This window comes from Amblyomma maculatum, chromosome 7 (genome assembly GCF_055883805.1).
Source record: "Amblyomma maculatum isolate TAMU_Amacu chromosome 7, ASM5588380v1, whole genome shotgun sequence".
In the NCBI taxonomy this organism is placed as follows: Eukaryota; Metazoa; Arthropoda; class Arachnida; order Ixodida; family Ixodidae; genus Amblyomma; species Amblyomma maculatum.
In genome coordinates this window covers 85,538,620-85,557,998 of record NC_139350.1, presented here as the reverse complement: position 1 = coordinate 85,557,998, position 19,379 = coordinate 85,538,620, and the positions used below count along the sequence as shown (strand labels likewise).

Sequence of the window (19,379 nt, the reverse complement as noted above, 5' to 3'; positions counted from 1 at the left end):
CCCTGCTACTCTTATCTGGTGAGGTAGGTCTTCTATCCTCATCCCAGGCTTCAACTTCAGAAGCACGGTTCTCGTTGATGAGCCCTTTTCGTGCACGCCCTGGACTCGCCACCGCTCACGGGTCACTCCGGGTCAATGACGATACACCGTCGACCTTTCACTTGAAGCTCCTTGAAGGCTAGCAGCCGCTTGGTTGCTTCCGTGCTGCTCAAAGTCACCGCCCAGACATGGTTTAATTGGTAAGCCCCCAAGGCCACCACGTCTGGGAGCGCACCAATCTTGGCCAGGGCGTCCCGGAAATCTTCAACCCTGAAGGGTCGCACTCGTACGTCACCGTGCAAAAAAACTGTGTTGAAAACAACACGTCCGGTGGGCAGATGCGGCAAAATGATCTGATATTCCTTATCGTTGTTTTCGTCAATCCTGTTACCGCGGCCAGCCTGGGCCGCAATCGCCGCTCCGCCGGAGCTCGTGATTCCGCGTCCGTACACGCCGGTGGCCGGAAGTAGAATGACCGACTGGGCTATCCGGGCTGCCCTCGCAAATCATCAACAGGAATTGTTGACGGAACAAATTCTTAAAACAGAAAAAAAGCAGACTACGCCCGAAGAGGGACTCGAACCCTCGACCGTTAGGGTAAAAGCCTAACGCTCTACTGACTGAGCTATTCGGGCTAACCTCGCGAATCATCAACAGGAATTGTGGACGGAACAAATTCTTAAAACAGGAAAAAAGCAGACTACGCCCGAAGAGGGGCTCGAACCCTCGACCGTTAGGTTAAAAGCCTAACGCTCTACCGACTGAGCTATCCGGGCTGCCCTCGCGAATCATAAACAGGAATTGCTGACGGAACAAATTCTTAAAACAGAAAAAAAGCAGACTACGCCCGAAGAGGGGCTCGAACCCTCGACCGTTAGGTTAAAAGCCTAACGCTCTACCGACTGAGCTATCCGGGCTTTTTTTTTCTCTATTGCATGGAAAAACTTCCGTAAAAAGGAACAACTCCACTTAAACATGTCCATGTCTAAAGTTACCGGGCTGCTTTATACGAGCCCGTCATATCCTCAGCCCGACAATGCATAATCATCAGAACATCAAAAGTCTGGGAGACATACACATGCGTCTAGATACGGCATCCAGTTTGGAGGTTCTTCACGTGCAGCATATACACTTCTAACCAAAGCACACTGCTCCCGAAACACGGATTTCGACGATCTTGATGGCTCTGCATGCCTGTCGATCATGCGGCTTTTCCAAAGGCTGAACAGTCCCATCAAAACAAATAGATCGTAAGGCACGACAGAGTTTTTGTCAGGAGGCAAAAATCTAATTGTATAAGGCGTAATTTCAATGTCCTTTTTAAGAGTTCTTTGTAGTATGTCCCAAAAGAACATAGCATCACGGCACAGAATAAAGCAATGATCAATTGTCTCAGGCACGTTACAGAGACGACAATTTACCGACCAGGGCACAAACATCTCTTTATTGTGAAGAAATGTCTTGACAGGCAACGTCGCTGTAAGTAATTTGAAAAAGAACGTTTTTGCAGCTGCCTGAATGCACATTTGCCTAACACGCTTTAGAACAGTGGTGTCCAAAAACCCTAGACAAGGCTGCCGATACAACGGTGTAGGGAACAAAGACTCAGTGAGAGCCTGGGTCATCTGCTTTCTCGAGAGGCTATACAGGTAATCTACAGAGAAACGCACAGTGAGAAAATTGAAAGTGTCAGCAACCTCCTTAAGGAATCCCAATAAACGCCCCTCACGAGCCTGCCCAGTTGGTGCGAATAAGTAAGGCAAATGTGGACTAAGACGCCTAATGAGCACAGTTATAAGAAACGGATGGTTTGCCGATTTGAAAAAGAAAAAACGGGAGCCAAGTTGATGCACAAACAAGTGAACAAGGCCCACTCCACCAGACTCTAAGGGAAGAAACAAGTTGTCACGCCGCATGGGCTCCCATTGAGAGCGCCACACAAATGTTGCAAATATTCTGTGTATAACTTGTACTTTGCTCCTCGCACAATGCAGGACTTGAACGACATACGCAAGCTTTGCAAACAAAAATATGTTACAGACCTGTGCCCTAGCAAACACTGAGAGTTCCCTACCCATCCAAGCCTGCGTTTGTCGCCGCATAGGTACGATTTGTGAATCCCAGTAGGCTGCGCTGTTACGAACTTGGTGCAGCGGAACCCCTAGGTACTGAAGAGGACTACAGTCCCAGCATATGCCTCCAAACTGGCTTGTTCTAGTGCCCCAGTGTCCCAACCAAAAACCCTTGGATTTATCTAAATTAAGGGTCGCGCCTGATACATCACAGAACTGTTCAGTCAAGTGTAAAGCCTCAAGTACACTCTTTTTGTCAGAACAAAAGAGGGCGATATCGTCCGCGTAAGCTAAAATCATAACTTCACATTGAGCCAGAGAGAAACCACGGATGGCTGCACTGTTAATTATACTGAGACAGAGGGGTTCCAGATATAAGGCAAACAAGAGTGGGGACAGTGGACATCCTTGACGAACAGATGATTCCAGTGGTATTGGTTTCGTTAGCCCCTGATTAACAATTAGTCTTGTATACGAGTTCATATAGCACAGCCTTATGCCTTTGAGCAAAACGTCACCAATGTTTGCATTCTCCAAGACCGCGGACAAGAAATTGTGCCGAACTTTATCAAACGCCTTCGCCAGGTCAATTTGAATCAGAGCTACTTAGCCTGTCTCATCTGATACTGTCTCGATTACTGAACGTGCAATATGGATGTGTGTTTGAATACTGCGCCCTCTGATACCACATACCTGATGCGAACCTATCAAGTCCATGATAACCAGCTGCAAACGAGAACAAAGGACCTTGGCAAAAATTTTGTAATCAACATTACAGAGGGAAATTGGGCGATATCCTTCAACAGTTTTCAACCGATTAGTATCTTTGCTTTTGGGTATTAATATCGTGTGGCCTGAATAGAAAGTGGGAGGCAGGAAACCCACATCATAAGATGCTTGGAATACTTCCATCAAAACAGGCGTTAGGCAAGGCGAAAATGTTTTATAAAATTAGCTAGTAATACCATCTGGGCCAGGAGATTTCTGGTTCTGAAGGTCTGAAATGGCTGATTTAATTTCTTCCAAAGTGATGGGTCCCTCCACTACAGCACATTTCTCATCGTCTAGTCGAGAAAGTTCTCAAGTAAAGAATTATAATCGAAACCCTGATTTGGATCTTTACAACTGCCGAACAGCTTTCGATAATAATCATAGAAAGCAGCAAGAATACTAGGAGCATCACTATATGTGCAACCACCATACTGAATTTCCAATATTTCCTTCGTAAGAGCATTCTCTTTTTCATCACTGAGGGCCCGACGTGAAAGTTGCTCGTCAAGAAACCTTCGAGTCCTAGATCTTATTAGGGCCCCCTTGTATCTTTCCGTCGCAATTTTTTGAAGCTCTGCCTTTACGTTATTAATTTCTTCAACATAGGCACCCGGGCTAACCCTCTCTAGCTCATGTAGCTCAGTTAGAGTGCGCCCAAGCTCACGAAGGTGGTGTCTCTTTAGGAACGCGATTCTTGCAGAGGCTTCAATTGCTAAGTTTTTGGTTTCCTGTTTGAACAAGTCCCATTTTTGAAAAACTGAGAGATCATGGCGTGACCATATGTCTTTTAAACAAGTAGGTACAGCACGCTTAAAGATTTCATCTGAGAGCAGACAGTTATTCATTTTCCACAGTTCCCACCGAGGGTGAAGTATCTGCCGACTGTACCTCCCTATTTGAAAAGACACCATACAATGGTCACTGAAGAAGATGGGCCGCACTCAGTAACCAAACAAATTTGCTAACATGTCTGCAGAAACATAAATTCTGTCAAGGCGGGCATTAGAGGAGAACTGAAAATGAGTGAAATGACTACTGTCGCCTTTTTCCTGCCCCACATCCACAAGGTTATATTCACAAGCCAAATCGTTAAGTAATGCAGCACTAGGGTCATATCTCTTACATAATGCTGATCGGTCCTCATCCCTACACACACAATTAAAATCTCCCAACAACATAATTTTGCGATCTGTGCACAAATGATTAACTAATGAAAGAAAAAAATGCCTTCTGTCTCGCTGTTTTACAGGGGCGTAAATACAAATAATTCGCCACTGCACACCTGAGAATGTGAGGTCAGCATATAAGTCGTCCCTCGCCATCTATGCAATAAGACATGGCTGTCATCTCTAGTGTTTTGGCCAGGAATAGCATACATCCTCCGGACAAGCCTCTGACACATCCATGATATGTTCGGACGCCACGTCATCTTCTCGTGACCACTGGCCTTGACGCAGTCTATCGGCATAACTTAATACACAGTTCTCCACAGTATGGCCAAAGCGCCGGCACTGGGTGCATCGAGGCATTCGGCACTGACGCCGTACATGACCTATCCGGGCTGCCCTCGCGAACCATCAACAGGAATTGTTGATTGAACGAATTCTTAAAACAGAAAAAAAAAGCAGACTACGCCCGAAGAGGGGCTCGAACCCTCAACCGTTAGGTTAAAAGCCTAACGCACTACCGACTGAGCTATCCGGGCTGCCTCGCGAATCATCAACAGGAATTGTTGACGGAACAAATTCTTAAAACAGAAAAAAAGCAGACTACGCCCGAAGAGGGGCTCGAACCCTCGACCGTTAGGTTAAAAGCCTAACGCTCTACCGACTGAGCTATCCGGGCTTTTTTTTTTCTTTATTACCGACTTGGCAACTACAAAGATCGATGAAAAGTCGCATGGAATTAAAAACACAAGTCACTTTCTGACAGGTTTCTTGTGATAGAATGGATTAGGTGACATGAGCTTGTCCAAGACTGGCAGCCATTCCGGGGTTCAGATTCCCCTCCGAAAACATCACGCGTGTACATTACACTTTCAACAAAATACTGATGGGCTCGGTGTACGACAACATGCTCATGGCGAACATCCATTCGCGTTCTCCATATGCTGTGCATACACAAGACCATTAATAAATCACTGGGCACTTCTCCTGGCTTGGCGCATGGAAGATAGCGTATGCAAAACGGCGTTATTGGTAAGTCCTTTTTAATAGTACGCTGTAGCACGTCCCACAAAAAAACTGCATCGTGACAATCAAGGAAAATATACTCTATGGATTCCAGCTTTTTGCAAATTAAACAGTCAGCAGACCAAGGCACAAAAAGGCCTTTGCTTTCCAGCCATGGCTTCACCGGAAGAGTGCCGGTATGCAATTGAAAAAAGAAAGATTTAGCGGACGATCTGATGGGCATTCTTTTCACTCTCTTCAACACGTCCAGCTCCGGACCCAAAGCATATACAGAGCGATAAAGAGGCACAGGTAAAAAGGTTTCCAATAAATCTTTGTACAGCCGTTTTCGCGTAACAGTACACATATACTCATTTGAAAATCTCGCCTTCATTATTTGGAAGGACGCGACCACTTCGCGAAGAAAAGCACTTAGAGCCATTGGCCCTGTAGACATAGTCGAAACTACATATTCCGGCAGTGAATCACGCAATCGCACTTGGATTACCGTTCTAAGAAAAACATCGCTTTGTTCGCGCAAAAAAAAAGAACCTGGCTACAATCTGCTTTAAGTATAAATGTGACAATCCCAGTCCACCATTATGCACCGTATGAAACAGATTGCATTGACTGGCACGCTCCCATGTGGAAGCCCACACAAACGTGGCAAATACCCTATGCAGTTTTTGAACAGAGATTCTCGACATAGATAACACTTTCAGCATGTAAAAAATTTTTGCAACTAGGAACATAATGCAAACGGTACCTCTTGCGAACATAGAAAAGTTATGTCCTCCCCATTTGTTTGTTTGGGTTTTCACTTGCTCAACTTCACCGGCCCAACATTCCTTGCTTTCACGGTAATGCTTTAGTGGCACACCAAGCTAATTGCCTGGCGTTATTGTCCATTGCATACTGGAGAACAGTTCAGGCGCGTATTGCCAGTTTCCGTGCCAAAATCCTAAAGACTTCACCCAACTAATTTCACTTCCACTTGCAGTGCAAAAAGCAGTGGCTTCTTTTACAACTTCTTGCACGCTCTCATGATCAGTACAAAAAACCGCAATATCGTCCGCGTATGCCAAAACCCGAACTTCACTTTGAAAAAATCTATAACCGCGTATGTTTGGCCTTGTAAGCAATCTTAAACAGAAAGGCTCCAGATAAAGCGCAAACAAAAGGGGAGACAGAGGACAGCCCTGCCTTACTGACGACTGAACAGGTATACGATCGGTTAAATGCTTATTCACGACCAGCCTCGCTGAACAGCACTCGTAAACCATTTCCACGCCCTTTGTAATCACGGAACCAGCATTGACATACTCTAAAACAGAGAACAAAATTTCATGTACCACTTTATCAAATGCTTTTTGGAGGTCTAATTGCATCATTGCTACGTGGTGATGCATCGCGTCACAACATTCGAGTACACTCCTTGCTGCGTGTATGTTAGTAAAAATGGTCCTTCCTTTTATACCGCATGTCTGATGTGGGCCTACAAGAGCAGTAATTACACGTTGAAGTCGTCGCCCTAATACTTTCATGTAAATTTTATAGTCAACATTCGTTAGACTTATAGGACGGTAAGACGCTACAGACTGAAGCTTAACTGGGTCATCTGTTTTCGGGATTAGTACAACGTGTGGCATTCGAAAAGACGGAGGAGGTACGTTCTTTTCGTAGCATTCACTAATAACTCTTTCCAGTAAAACAGCCATTTCAGTTGGAAAGGCCTTGTATATGGCAGCACCAAGACCATCTGGCCCGGGTGACTTATTGGAATTTAATTCCCCGATAACGGCCTCAATTTCCTCGGAAGTAATACTTGCTTCAAGTGTCTGCGCCACTTCGTCTTCTACTCTTGGCATCAGCGACAGAAAGTCTTTTCTGAAGCGTTCAATGTCCGGTGTTTTCAGACTAAACAATTCGCTGTAAAATTCTACAAACGCCCGCTCAATCGTTTTATTTTTTCCGAGGTAACTACGTTCTGATAGCAGATTTCTTTTATCTCTTTTGACACTGCGTACCTTTTTTCGTCACTAAGTGCCCTTTTCGTGGGCGTCTCTCCGAGCCACAATTTTTCACTGCGTGCCCTTATCACCGCACCGCGATACTTCTCTTCGTCTATCACCTCAAGTTTGGTTTTTATCTTTTTTATATCTTGGGCGAACAAGCCAGGCGTAACGCTCTCCATGCTAAGCATGTATTGAATCAAGTGTGCTACGAAGTTCTTTTTCTTGTCCTCTTTCTTTACGTCGGAGAGTGCATGCTCGGTCAATAGCAGCTATCTTTATATCGCACTTAAACTGCTCCCATGCTTGTATAAAATTAGAGTCATTTTGTAACATATGCTTAATATATTCTTTAACTTTAGTGGTAAATTCTTCATCCAGCAGCAGTTTTTCATTAAATTTCCATAGCTCCCAATTGAACTTTGTTGCCTTACTTTTCATGCCTAGAGTAATCATTACGAGGGAGTGGTCACTAAAGCTCATGGGAAGTGTTTGATATTCCGTGCACAAGGGCACACAATCAATGGGAACATATATACGGTCCAACCTTGCATGACAGCTACCTTGAAAGTGCGTGAACTTTGCTTGGCCTTCATGCGTTTTTATACAGTCAGCATCTTCAAGCTCTGCCTCATTAACAATGTCAATAAGTAACTCTGCACTCTTGTGACGAAGGACACGGTCTGTTGTTCTATCTTCCGGTCTACAGACACAGTTGAAGTCTCCAAGCAGGAGAACACGCCTCTCCTGTATTAGGAAGGATTTCATATAGTGAAAAAACTCTTCCCGCTCAAACATTCTAGTCGGCGCATAAACACAGATCACTCTCCAGTCCAATCCAGAAAAACTAAAATCGCATATCAAAAGCCGACCACTCTCACACGAGAACACAAGACTGTACACACTCTATGCAATTTCGAATGAAAATGACACATCCCCCCGATCTTCCAACCGCATGACAAGCGCAAACACTATATCTAGAACGATATATTTCAGCCATTTTCTCTGTTTGTTGTTCGCTTTCCATTCTGCTCTCTTGAACTGCTAGCACATCAATTTCATTCTCCAGCAGAAGGCGGTTCAGCTGCTGTTGTCTCCGACGCGTTAACAGCCCTCTCACATTTAGCGTGGCTACGCGCAAGCTAGTGGATAAATTGGTCGCCATCTCAAGAAATCATAAATCGCGAAACATTCCACACACATCTCTTCTGCAGAAAGACAGCATTGCGGTTGAACTGTTGCATGGGATGACCATTCTTCCGTTTTGGCGAGTCTGTCCGTCGTTCCAAGCGCTGCTCCCGATCATGGACCGGGCTTGTGACGTCTCGACCGAAAAGGGTACCCCCGCTATGGCGGAGGCACAGGTTACACAGTTCTCCGGTCTGGGGGCACGTTTGGTCTTGGCTTGAAGGCCGACCGGCGAAGGGGGGCCGCCTTCAGCGGAGGCTGTCCGTTTTCCGCTCCTCCTTGGGTTGATCCCTCGTTGACACTGTCTTCGTGCACACGCTTCACAGGCAAGATAGAAGCAGCTAGCATCTCAGCTTCAGTGTCCCCCTGTTCCTCACTGTGTTGCGTAGCCGAAGCTGCAGCACTGGCATTGCCGTCTTCTTTCGTGGGTGTCTCGGTCCCAGCAACATTCGGCAACGGAACACTCACATCTGACTCACAGTGTTCTTTAAGTGCAGGGGTCTTCTCAGAGGATTCTTCTTTCAGCTCTGCATCCTCAGTGATTCCACTGCTAGTTTCCTCGGCGTCCACTGCGTCCATCAAGTGCTCGCCTGCCACTTCACTCGGCACGGGGCCTGCAACGTTGGCATACGTGCGCACACACTGGGACTCGTCATGGCCGTAGCGATGACACAGCCCGCAGCGCGGCACACGACACTCACGACGTATATGTCCTTTCCCGCGGCACTGGAGGCAAAGCGGGGCTCTGCCTGGGACGTGGACGAGTGCGACATCCTCGGCGACCCGAAGCTGATGCGGCAGGTCCTCAATGGTAACGCCCACTTTTAGCTTCAGCGTGACGGTTCGAGTCGTTGAAGCCTTGTCGACACACCCTTGCACTTTACACTTGTCTCTTGATATTTCCGTAACTTTTCCATAAGCCGCCAACGCTGCTCGCACATCATCGTCGTGCACGCCGTGAAGCAGCCAGAAAAAATTCCACCTGATGCCTTGGTTACAGGGGTCAATGACCACGCATCGGTGTTCCTTCACTTCCAAAGCTTGAGCTTGCAAAATCTTCGCTTTCGCCTCTTCACCTTTAAACGTTACCGCCCACACGTGATTCATTTCGTATGCCCCGAGGGCAACCACTTCCGGCAGCAGTGAAAGACGAGGGAGGGAGTCTCGAAAGTGCTCCACCCGGTACGGCCTGGCTTTTATGTCGCCATGCAAAAAAACAGTGTGCAAAACACTCGAACCTGTAGGCAGATGCGGTAGAACCAGTTCGTATTCCTTGGCAGACCTTTCCGTGCTCCTGATACCACGGCTCAGCTAGGCCGCTGAATCCGCTCCTTGGGAGCCCATGATAATCACGTCCGTCACGCTCGGTGGCCGGAAGTGGAAACTGAGCTATCCGGGCTGCCCTCGCGAATCATCAACAGGAATTGTTGACGGAACAAATTCTGAAAACAGAAAAAAAGCAGACTACGCCCGAAGAGGGGCTCGAACCCTCGACCGTTAGGTTAAAAGCCTAACGCTCTACCGACTGAGCTATCCGGGCTGCCCTCGCGAATCATCAACAGGAATTGTTGATGGAACAAATTCTTAAAACAGAAAAAAAGCAGACTACGCCCGAAGAGGGGCTCGAACCCTCGACCGTTAGGTTGAAAGCCTAATGCACTACCGACTGAGCTATCCGGGCTGCCCTCGCGAATCATCAACAGGAATTGTTGACGGAACAAATTCTTAGAACAGAAAAAAAAAGCAGACTACGCCCGAAGAGGGGCTCGAACCCTCGACCGTTAGGTGAAAAGCCTAACGCTCTACCGACTGAGCTATCCGGGCTTTTTTTTTTTTTTATTGCCTGCTTTGACAAATACACTGCAAATATATACAGATAAAACACGGTGACCATGCCGTGGTCAGCGTGAATGCTTAAAACTTCTTAAAATGAACAAGTTCATCTAGGACGCCAATCCAGTCTGGAGGTTCTGGCAATGTACGATAAACATCTCGCAAGTACATAATGCTTTCAATGAAATTCTCCCTGACTGGACGGACGTTTACATCGGCGTGCCTAACAGCCATCCTTGTTCGCCATATGCTGTGGAGCCCCAGAACCATGATTATTAGGTCATAAGGAATGTCGCCATCGTTTTCAATTGGTAGAAAACGGATTCCGTACGGTGTTATTGGCAGGTCTTTCTTTAGAGTCCTTTGCAAGATGTCCCTTTAGAAGACTGGATCCCAGCAATCAATAAATACATGATCTACTGTTTCTGGTTTCTTGCATAATATACAGTTAGTTGTCCATGGAACGAATATTCCCTTTTCCTCTAACCAAGTCTTAACTGGGAGCGTGCCTGTATGATGTTTAAAGAAGAAGGTTTTAATGCTGGGCTTAATATTCATCTTTTTAACTCTCTTTAAAACATCATTTCCTGGGTCTCCACAGTATACTGTTCGGTACCTAAGTGTTGGCAACTCAGTAAAACACGTTGTTGGGCTAGTTGGTGCATTGCATGAAGTAAGACTAACCGGCTTCTCTTTGCTTGGAATCGGCGCTGATCAAGTCCTGCGCTCACATGATGGAAGTAAGTTTTAATAATCAGATTAACAGATTTCAAAAGGCAGGCTTCCCGTGCTCTGTTGTGTCTGCAGTAGCAGAGACCCTGTTACAAAAAATGAAAGGCAAGAAAAGCTCCACCGCTAAGCCTCGAAAAGAGAGACCACAGGTGGTCCCTTATACGCACCGTGTCGCCCACAGCCTGAAAAAGGTTGCAGCCAGGTATGATGTGCCTGTCGTATTCTCAGCCCCGAGAAAGCTGAGCGGTTTGTGTGCACGCATCGAACGGAAAAAGAAGCCCCAGTGCGAAAAGAGGCATGGCCAACCCTTTGTGGAATGTGCGGTCGGTGTGGTGTATGAAGTACCACTGACCTGCGGCCAGACGGGTCGTTGTATTAACGACAGAGCACTGGAGCACTCGAATTCCCTAAGGAATGGAACCGGGTCTAATTTGCCCCTTCACTGTAAAGAGTGCAGATGTGAGCCGGTGCTTGACGGGATTAAGATTCTCGGCAGAAGTCGCGACAAAATAGCGCGTGAAGTTCTTGAAGCATTTATGATAACACAGAAAGGAGATGCTTGCTGTAGTGATCTGTTGCCTTACGAAGTAAGGAAATCAGGTTCATTCAATCTGTTTTGTAATCACCAGGCCTTGTTAGATATGTGTGTGCCCGTTATCATGGCGTTGATTCATGGTTTAATACCCGCGCGCAAAAATGTTTGTAATGTTTGTATGTGAATGTTTGTATTGTGTATGACTTTAGTTCCTTCTGACGCAGCTTTGCATAGATAGTGTTGTTTTATAGTTTTATATGTATGTAGTGATTACTGGGTAAGCGTAGGTACGATAAAGGAGTTACGATGAAAGTGAATTGTGGTACCACGAACGGAAGGATGTGATGGCGATTGTGGAAAGGTCATGTGACTGAGCGCCTCTATATATATGAGCCCCGTTCTTGCTAATAAGTTCGGTTGGTAGCCCAGCCTCTTTCTTTCTGTGTCGATTTTTCCTGTGTGCGTCTTCTTTGCCGGTTAGTCTTATTTCATTCGTGTTGGCAACATTGTATCCAGTAGGTCTCTGTAAAGTTTTTTCCTTTGCACTGAACTTAAGTACTCAAGGGAAAATCGAGCCTTTAAGATTTGGAATGCAAGTACAACTTCTCGCCAAAACCCAGTTACTGCGCGTCCACCGTCATTGCATGATGAAACAATAAATTCAGGTAAGGCATTGCCTAAGTGCACTTGCATTACTGTGCGCAAAAAAATAGTCTTTCTGGTCCCGCAGAAAAATAAATCGCGACACGATTTGTCTTAGAAACAGGTGAGACAGGCCTAATCCACCATTACAAACAGAATGAAACAAATTCGTCCTACTAGTACGTTTCCAACTTGCCCCCCAAATGAAAACCGCGAACACTCTGCGAATTTTTTGCAGATTTGTGCGTTTCATGAACAAAAATTGGAGTACGAACCACACCTTGGATATCAAAAAAAGATATCCAGACAGTCGCGCGGGCAAACATGGACAAATTGCGGCCTTGCCAGCCTTGCGTCTTTTCCCTGACCTTTTCTGTCTCTTGACGCCAGTATTGTTCGCTATCTTGATAGCTATCAAGTGTCATACCCAGATACTTGGTAGGCAACGATGTCCATCGCATGTTTGCAAACGTTTCCGGTCTTTCGTTCCAGTTACCATGCCAAAAGCCAGCCGATTTTTCCCAGTTAATCTCACAGCCAGTTGCGGTGCAAAAACCGCCAGCAACCTCGACTGCCTCACTTACGCTTTGTCGGTTCACACAGAAAATGGCTATATCATCCGCGTACGCAAGTACTTTCACTTCGGATGCTTGTAGCTTGAATCCACGGATTCTTTCATTATTAATCAGGCTTAAACAAAAGGGCTCTAGATACAAGGCAAATAGAAGAGGGGGCAATGGACATCCTTGCCTCACTGACGATCGCACGGCTATTGCGTCAGTAAGACTTTTATTTACAATAATACGGGTAGAGCACCCAGCGTATGCCATTTTGACTCCATCTACGATAACACTTCCGATATTTACATGCTCTAAAACGGTGAAAAGGACGTCATGTGAAACGTTGTCAAATGCTTTTGACAAGTCAAGCTGTATCATTGCTACATGTCTTCCGTCTGCATCGCAACACTCTAAAACGCATCTTGCTGTGTGTACATTCGTACAGATAGTGCGGCCCTTAATGCCGCACGTTTGGTGTGGACCTACTAACTGTTTAATGACACCTTGCACCCTCCTTGCCAACACTTTCATAAACAATTTGTAATCCACATTTGTGAGGCTTATAGGCCGATAGGACCCCACCGATAGAAGTTTGACTGCGTCATCTGATTTAGGAATTAAGACAATATGTGAAGCTTGAAAGATGGCGGCATTTGTTTAATATGGTATGCTTCCTTTATTACGCAGTACAATTCCCTGCTGGCTTCTGATTTGAATTTCTTGTAAAAAGCAGCCCCTAATCCGTCAGGACCGGGTGATTTTCCAGCGCTTATTTCTTCTATAGCCTGCTCAATTTCAAGTACACTGATTGGTTGCTCAAGCCTGGCTTTAACTTCATCCTCAAGCCTGGGCATGGTCTGCAAAAACTGACTTTCGAATTGTTCTTTCCTTTGCTTAGCCTGCCCAAGTAGCTCACTATAGTACTCTGCAAACGCTTCTTTGATAACCTCGCATTCTGTTGCAACTTCGTTATGGTGAAGTATCTTTTGAATTTTGTTTTTTTGCGCGTATCTTTTCTCGTCACCGAGTGAGCGCTTGTTCGGTGTCTCGCCAACCCATAATCGCTAACCCATAATCGCTCTGCTCGTGCTCGCACAATAGCTCCCCTAAATCTTTCTTCATCGATAAGCTCAAGTTTATTCTTAACTTCTTTAATCTGCTTTGACCACAATCCAGGCGTCCCGCTATCTAGGTTCAGCAACAAGTTGAGTTGACGGTGCAGATCTTTCTCGTTCTCTTTACTGACATGTCGTAAAATGGTTGCTCTTTCTATTGCTTTCATTTTTATATTGTTCTTAAAACTTTCCCACTCACTCATCCAGTCCCCTGATTTGGTCGCAAACAGTGCGTTGAACATTTCCTTTACCTCGTTCACATAGCTCTCATCATCCAAAAGTTCAGAATTAAATTTCCAAAGCTCCCAGTTCAATTTAGATTTATTTTCCTTTGCTCCTATGCAAAAAACTACTAGGCTGTGATCTGTAAAAGACACGTGCTTAACTTCATAACTTTGGCACAGAGGCGCGAGTTCTAAGGAAATGTATGCACGATCTTGCCTCGCATGGCTTTCTCGTTGGAAATGTGTGTACTGGCGTTGTCCACTAGGTGATAAAAGCCAACCAACGTCTTCTAGATGATACTCTGTGGTTAACGTCCTTAATAAGTGCGCGCTAGGGTCCTTCACAGGCTGAAGTTTTACGCGATCTTCAGGCATACATACACAATTGAAGTCACCCACCATAACAACACATCTTTCACCCTTCAAATGCTGTTCGAGCTGCTCGAAGCACAACCTACGCTCCCCTTCCTTATTAGTTGCATAGACGCATATCATACGCCATTTCAAATTAGAGAAGGAAAAGTCAACAACAATCAGGCGTCCAGAAGGGCACACAGTGACTGCCTCCTCGACGATGCCCAGACTGTTGCGAATAAAAATAACACACCCTGCCGAATTGCCAACAGCATGACACACACATACATTGTACCTATCTCTGAATGGTTGCACCATGCGGTCCGTTTGTTCTTCGCTTTCTACCTTCGTTTCTTGTATAGCGACCAAGTCCAATTCGTTTTCAAGAAATAGCCGACTGACTTGATATTGCCGCCGCGCTGCCATTCCGCGAACGTTTAATGTGGCTACACGTAACGCAGACTGGAGGTTTACTGCCATTTAATTTCAAAACAAAAGGACCGCACGGCGCTTACCTCGGCAGTCTGGGAAGCAGTTGAGAATGTGCACTTGCTTTTTTGGTTGAGCCCGTAGACACTGCGAAGAGGCCTTGCCTCTCGGTCGCACCACCTTGAAGGGTTTGTGCAGTTCCTTATGCACAAACTTCACAATCCCTCTTTGCTACGAGGGCGGTGTCCCGACCGTATTGCGGTCGAGGGAGATGTTCGGCTTCGGTCTGAAGCTAGGTCGCCGTGGCATGACGGCTTTGGGGGGCGGTCCCTCGTTAGTGTAGTCAAGGCCGTCTCCTGCTCCCACGCTGTCCCCGTGCGTTCTTTTTGAGTTCACAGTAAATTCCATCGGCTCCCGCTGACTTCCATTGCCTGCGGCTGACGCTGCTCTTCGGTCACTACTAGACGCAGCCTTCGTAACTCCAGGTGGCTGCACGCCGTCCTGGGTGTGTTCGTCTCGCTGGCCCTCCGACAAGGTGCTCTCGGAGGACTTCTCAGCAGCCTCCGAAGGCATCTTTACTTGTGTAGCAGGTGTCTCGCTTTTCGTGTCACGGCTTGCGGCCTGCGTGGAGCCTTCAGAATTTTCGGAAGACGCGTTAGGGTATCGCGTGGACAATTCCAGCCTCCCTTTCGCTGCTTCCTCGGCGTCGGCTTCATCCATAATGAGGTCTGAAGCGTCCTCTTGTTGCAGTGGTCCAGTAACACTCGCGTAAGTTTTAACGCACATGTCTTCCCGATGACCAAAGCGCCTGCATAGGGTGCAACGAGGAACACGACACTCGCGTCTAATGTGCCCCGCAGTCCGGCACCGGAGACACAGCGGAGCTCTGCCCGGCACTACCACCAGAGCCAACTCGCCTGCTACGCGGAGCTGGTGCGGGAGGTCGTCCATCGAAACACCGGATTTCAGCTTGAGCCCAATTACTCTGGTCGTTGATGCTTTGTCCGCAACGCCACTGACCCGCCACTTTTCCTTCGAAATGTCCGTTACCTTCCCAAAAGGTGCCAGGGCAGATCGCACGTCGTCGTCATGGACACCGTAGACAAGCCAGTGCAACTTCAGCCTCACGTCCTGGTTCATTGGATCGATGATGACGCATCGTCGTTCCTTCACCTTGAAATCACGCAAGGCCAACATTTTCTTCATCCCGTCTCCGCTCTTGAATGTAAGCGCCCAGACGTGATTCATCTGGTACGTCCCCAAGGCGATCACCTCGGGGAGCATATCCAGACCATCCAACGCATCACGGAAGTCTTCCACGCGATACGGCCGACATCTCACATCAGCATGCAGAAAAACAGTATTTAAAACATTCCGACCTGATGGCAGTTAAGGCAAAATGACCTGATAATCCTGGTCCGGTAAGTCCGCAATCCTGTTTCCGCGACCCAGCTGGGCCGCTGTTACCGCTCCGTCGGAGCACATGATGGCACGTCCGTTCGCCTCGGCGGCCGGAAGTAGAATCGACTGAGCTATCCGGGCTGCCCTCGCGAATCAACAGGAATTGTTGATGGAACAAATTCTTAAACAGAAAAAAAGCAGACTACGCCCGAAGAGGGGCTCGAACCCTCGACCGATAGGTTAAAAGCCTAACGCTCTACCGACTGAGCTATCCGGGCTTGTGCGTAGCAGTATCTTGTGCGTAGCAGTATCTTGAGATGTGCTTCGCAATTAAAAGGTCTTCCAGAATACTGGACATAAGTGCACGTTCTAATCAGCATTTTTAATTGTGAAAGGATTAAGCCAAAGGCTACTACCACGAGCAAAATATTGTCTTGTTTCCAGCTGCATAGCATAGCTACGACACTTCTCTATTCATCTCGATCGTTGGCAGCGTTTGCCAGCAGGGGCTGTAAAAAAGCTGATAATAATAATTGCACAGTGCAGGCCATCTACTCTCTCCCGGTCGAAGAGAGTTACTCTCTAACATTCCTCCCAACGGGACAGGAATAACTGTGTTAGTTTAGACCACGCCGCAATTCCACAACCTCCACATCTAGTGTCCCGAGGCTCGTTTAGAGCTAGTTTCAGTGTGTGTATGTGTGTGTGCGAGCGTGTGTGTGCGTGTGTGTGTGTGCGTGTGTGCGTGTGTGCGTGTGTGTGTGCGTGTGTGCGTGTGCGTGTGCGTGTGCGTGTGCGTGTGCGTGTGCGTGCGTGTGTGTGTGTGTGTGTGTGTGTGTGTGTGTGTGTGTGTGTGTGTGTGTGTGTGTGTGTGTGTGTGTGTGTGTGTGTGTGTGTGTGTGTGTGTGTGTGTGTGTGTGTGTGTGTGTGTGTTCTTCTTCCACACAGCTGCTCTCGGCGTGTGGTGATACTCCCTCCGTTGCTTCGCCCCGAACTTCATTGCTTGAAAACGAAGCTCCAGCTTGTACTGCGCATGCGTGGTTGCTGCGGCGGCTGAACCTAATCAGGCATCACGTTGGAGAACTGCTCGGATCTGGAAAATGTCTTAGCTGTGAGCGTTCATAAAAACGGGGAAACAATATTTACGCAGTTATGTATTGGGCTAATTCGGCCGAAAACCCGTCGCTGCACCCCGTGAATTGAGATGCTGCACAAAGAGCAAGTAGAAAAACATGTCCGCAAACCAATGCACGTGATTTCATATCAAAATTATCGCACAGCCACTCTTTGTGTAGGGTTTAGGCTGTTGTCATACCAGTTCCCTTCCCATTTAGCATGAATCCGGCATAGTCAAGTTGGAGGTATAGTTGGCGACAGGGATTCGAACCAATGACAGTAACTTCCCATTGTGTCCCGTTAATTGTAAGTGAATGCGTAGACCGCCAGATACTTTACCTGACTCCCTCATACCAAGGTATATAATAAAAAACTGAAATATTCGACTATTGAAAAGCCGGTGTAAATGACGCTATCGCGTCTACACTCAAGCCGACGCATAAGAGCCCCCCTCATTTTTCTCATACCTTGCTCAAAAGAGCTATAGCCATCCCATACGCGCAGTAAACGGCATTCTCTCGTGGATTCTTGCGAACTCAGGAAATATGCACAAGTGCTTCCAATTCCTGCAGCGGACACCGCTTGCTGCGAGGAGATAATCATCGAAGATAACAAGGGTTCCTCGTAGGCATCGAGGCAGCATAAAGTTAACTGAAGTGGCTATAACTCTGGAAACTCCGCAGCCTTCTTCTCTAATAAGTGAGGAAGCCTCGACAATCTGATTCATGAAACCTACTTAGCATCTGGGGCGCCAGAGGGCAGCACTATACTGCAGAAAGGTCATTCCGTCGAAAGATTCCGCCGTTTCAGTACCGGTTGCGTTATGAACGGGAGAATGTTTTTTGTTCTTCAGGTAATGGGCGCATGATCACATGACACAAGGGTGCTGTAGTGTCTATCACTCCTATATGATCATCATCATCATCAGCCTGACTATACCCACTGCAGGGTGAAGGCCTCTCCCATTTCTCCACTTAACCCATTTCTGTGCTAGCTGTATCCACTTGACCCCTGCGAACTTCTTAACCTCATCCGCCCACCTAACTTTCTGCCGCCCCCTGCTACGTTTTCCTTCCCTTGGAATCCAGTTTGTTACCCTAAGCAACCATCGGTTATCCTCTCTTCGCACTCCATGTCCTGTCCATGTCCATTTCTTCTTAATTTCCGCTAGAATGTCGGTAACGAGTTATTTCTCTGACCCACTCTGCACGCTTCCTATCTCGTAATGTTACCGCTACCATTTTTCGTTCCATAGCCCTCTGGGTTGTCCTCAACTTAAGTAGAACTCTCTCGGTTAGCCTCCACGTTTCAGCCCCATAGGTGAGTACAGGTAAGATGCAACTGCTGTATACTTTCCTCTTGAGCGATACCGGTAAGCTGCTAGTCATAATCTGCGAGTACTTCCCAAATGCGCTCCACCCTAATCTTATTCTTGTTATTTCCTTTTCATGGTCCGGATCTGCGGTTACTACCTATCCTAAGTAGACATATTCACCGACTACTTCCAGTACTTCGCTGCCTAATGTAAACTCCTGTTCCTTCCCTACCCTGTTGAACATTACCTTAGTCTTCTGCATATTGATTTTTAAGCCTACTTTTCTACTTTTCCTGTCTAGGTCATCAATGATTATATGCAGTTCATCCTGTGAGTTGCTTAGCAAGGCAATGTCATTAGCAAATCGCAGATTACTGAGGTATTCTCCATCTACCCTTATTCCTAACTGCTCCCATTCCAAGTCTCTGAATACTTCCTCTAAGCAAGCTGTGAACAGTACTGGGGAGATTGTGTCTCCTAGCCTAACTCCTTTTTTATTTGAATTTTGTTACTTTCTTTATGGAGAATTATGGTTGCAGTGCAGCCACTATATATATCTTCCAGCACTTTCACGTACGGATCATCTACCCCCTGATTTCGCAATGCCTGCATCACCGCCGAGGTTTCAGCTGAGTCAAATGCTTTTTTTTAATCAATGAATGCTATGTATAAGGGCTGGTTATATTCCGAGTATTTTTCTATGACCTGGTTGATGGTATGGATATGATCGATAGTAGAGTACCGTTTCCGCAAACCTGCTTGATCATTTGCTTGATTGCAGTCTAAGGTTGTCCTGATTCTATTCGCGATTACCTTAGTAAATACCTTATACGTAACAGACAGTAAGCTGATTGGTCTGTAATTTTTAAG

General features: G+C 46.6%; 1 protein-coding gene, 9 non-coding genes and 1 pseudogene across 10 annotated transcripts; all 11 read right to left on the bottom strand.

Annotated features, from left to right (window-relative positions):
* Window positions 1-601: 601 nt before the first annotated feature.
* On the bottom strand, window positions 602-674 carry TRNAK-UUU (transfer RNA lysine (anticodon UUU)). The gene has a single exon. It is a non-coding gene; the product is annotated as a tRNA-Lys (tRNA).
* Window positions 675-742: 68 nt separating this feature from the next.
* Window positions 743-815, bottom strand: TRNAK-UUU (transfer RNA lysine (anticodon UUU)). The gene has a single exon. It is a non-coding gene; the product is annotated as a tRNA-Lys (tRNA).
* A 68-nt stretch (window positions 816-883) lies between these two features.
* TRNAK-UUU (transfer RNA lysine (anticodon UUU)) lies at window positions 884-956 on the bottom strand. The gene has a single exon. It is a non-coding gene; the product is annotated as a tRNA-Lys (tRNA).
* A 3,558-nt stretch (window positions 957-4,514) lies between these two features.
* Window positions 4,515-4,587, bottom strand: TRNAK-UUU (transfer RNA lysine (anticodon UUU)). The gene has a single exon. It is a non-coding gene; the product is annotated as a tRNA-Lys (tRNA).
* Window positions 4,588-4,654: 67 nt separating this feature from the next.
* Window positions 4,655-4,727, bottom strand: TRNAK-UUU (transfer RNA lysine (anticodon UUU)). The gene has a single exon. It is a non-coding gene; the product is annotated as a tRNA-Lys (tRNA).
* Window positions 4,728-8,430: 3,703 nt separating this feature from the next.
* Window positions 8,431-9,375, bottom strand: LOC146183854 (uncharacterized). The gene has a single exon (XM_084608432.1). It carries the CDS (start codon window positions 9,358-9,360, stop codon window positions 8,431-8,433), a length of 930 nt encoding a protein of 309 aa, XP_084464558.1. The 5' UTR covers window positions 9,361-9,375.
* A 345-nt stretch (window positions 9,376-9,720) lies between these two features.
* Window positions 9,721-9,793, bottom strand: TRNAK-UUU (transfer RNA lysine (anticodon UUU)). The gene has a single exon. It is a non-coding gene; the product is annotated as a tRNA-Lys (tRNA).
* Window positions 9,794-9,861: 68 nt separating this feature from the next.
* On the bottom strand, window positions 9,862-9,934 carry TRNAE-UUC (transfer RNA glutamic acid (anticodon UUC)). The gene has a single exon. It is a non-coding gene; the product is annotated as a tRNA-Glu (tRNA).
* A 70-nt stretch (window positions 9,935-10,004) lies between these two features.
* Window positions 10,005-10,077, bottom strand: TRNAK-UUU (transfer RNA lysine (anticodon UUU)). Its single transcript has one exon. It is a non-coding gene; the product is annotated as a tRNA-Lys (tRNA).
* Window positions 10,078-14,908: 4,831 nt separating this feature from the next.
* LOC146183850 (uncharacterized) lies at window positions 14,909-16,182 on the bottom strand (annotated as a pseudogene).
* A 101-nt stretch (window positions 16,183-16,283) lies between these two features.
* TRNAK-UUU (transfer RNA lysine (anticodon UUU)) lies at window positions 16,284-16,356 on the bottom strand. The gene has a single exon. It is a non-coding gene; the product is annotated as a tRNA-Lys (tRNA).
* Window positions 16,357-19,379: the final 3,023 nt, after the last annotated feature.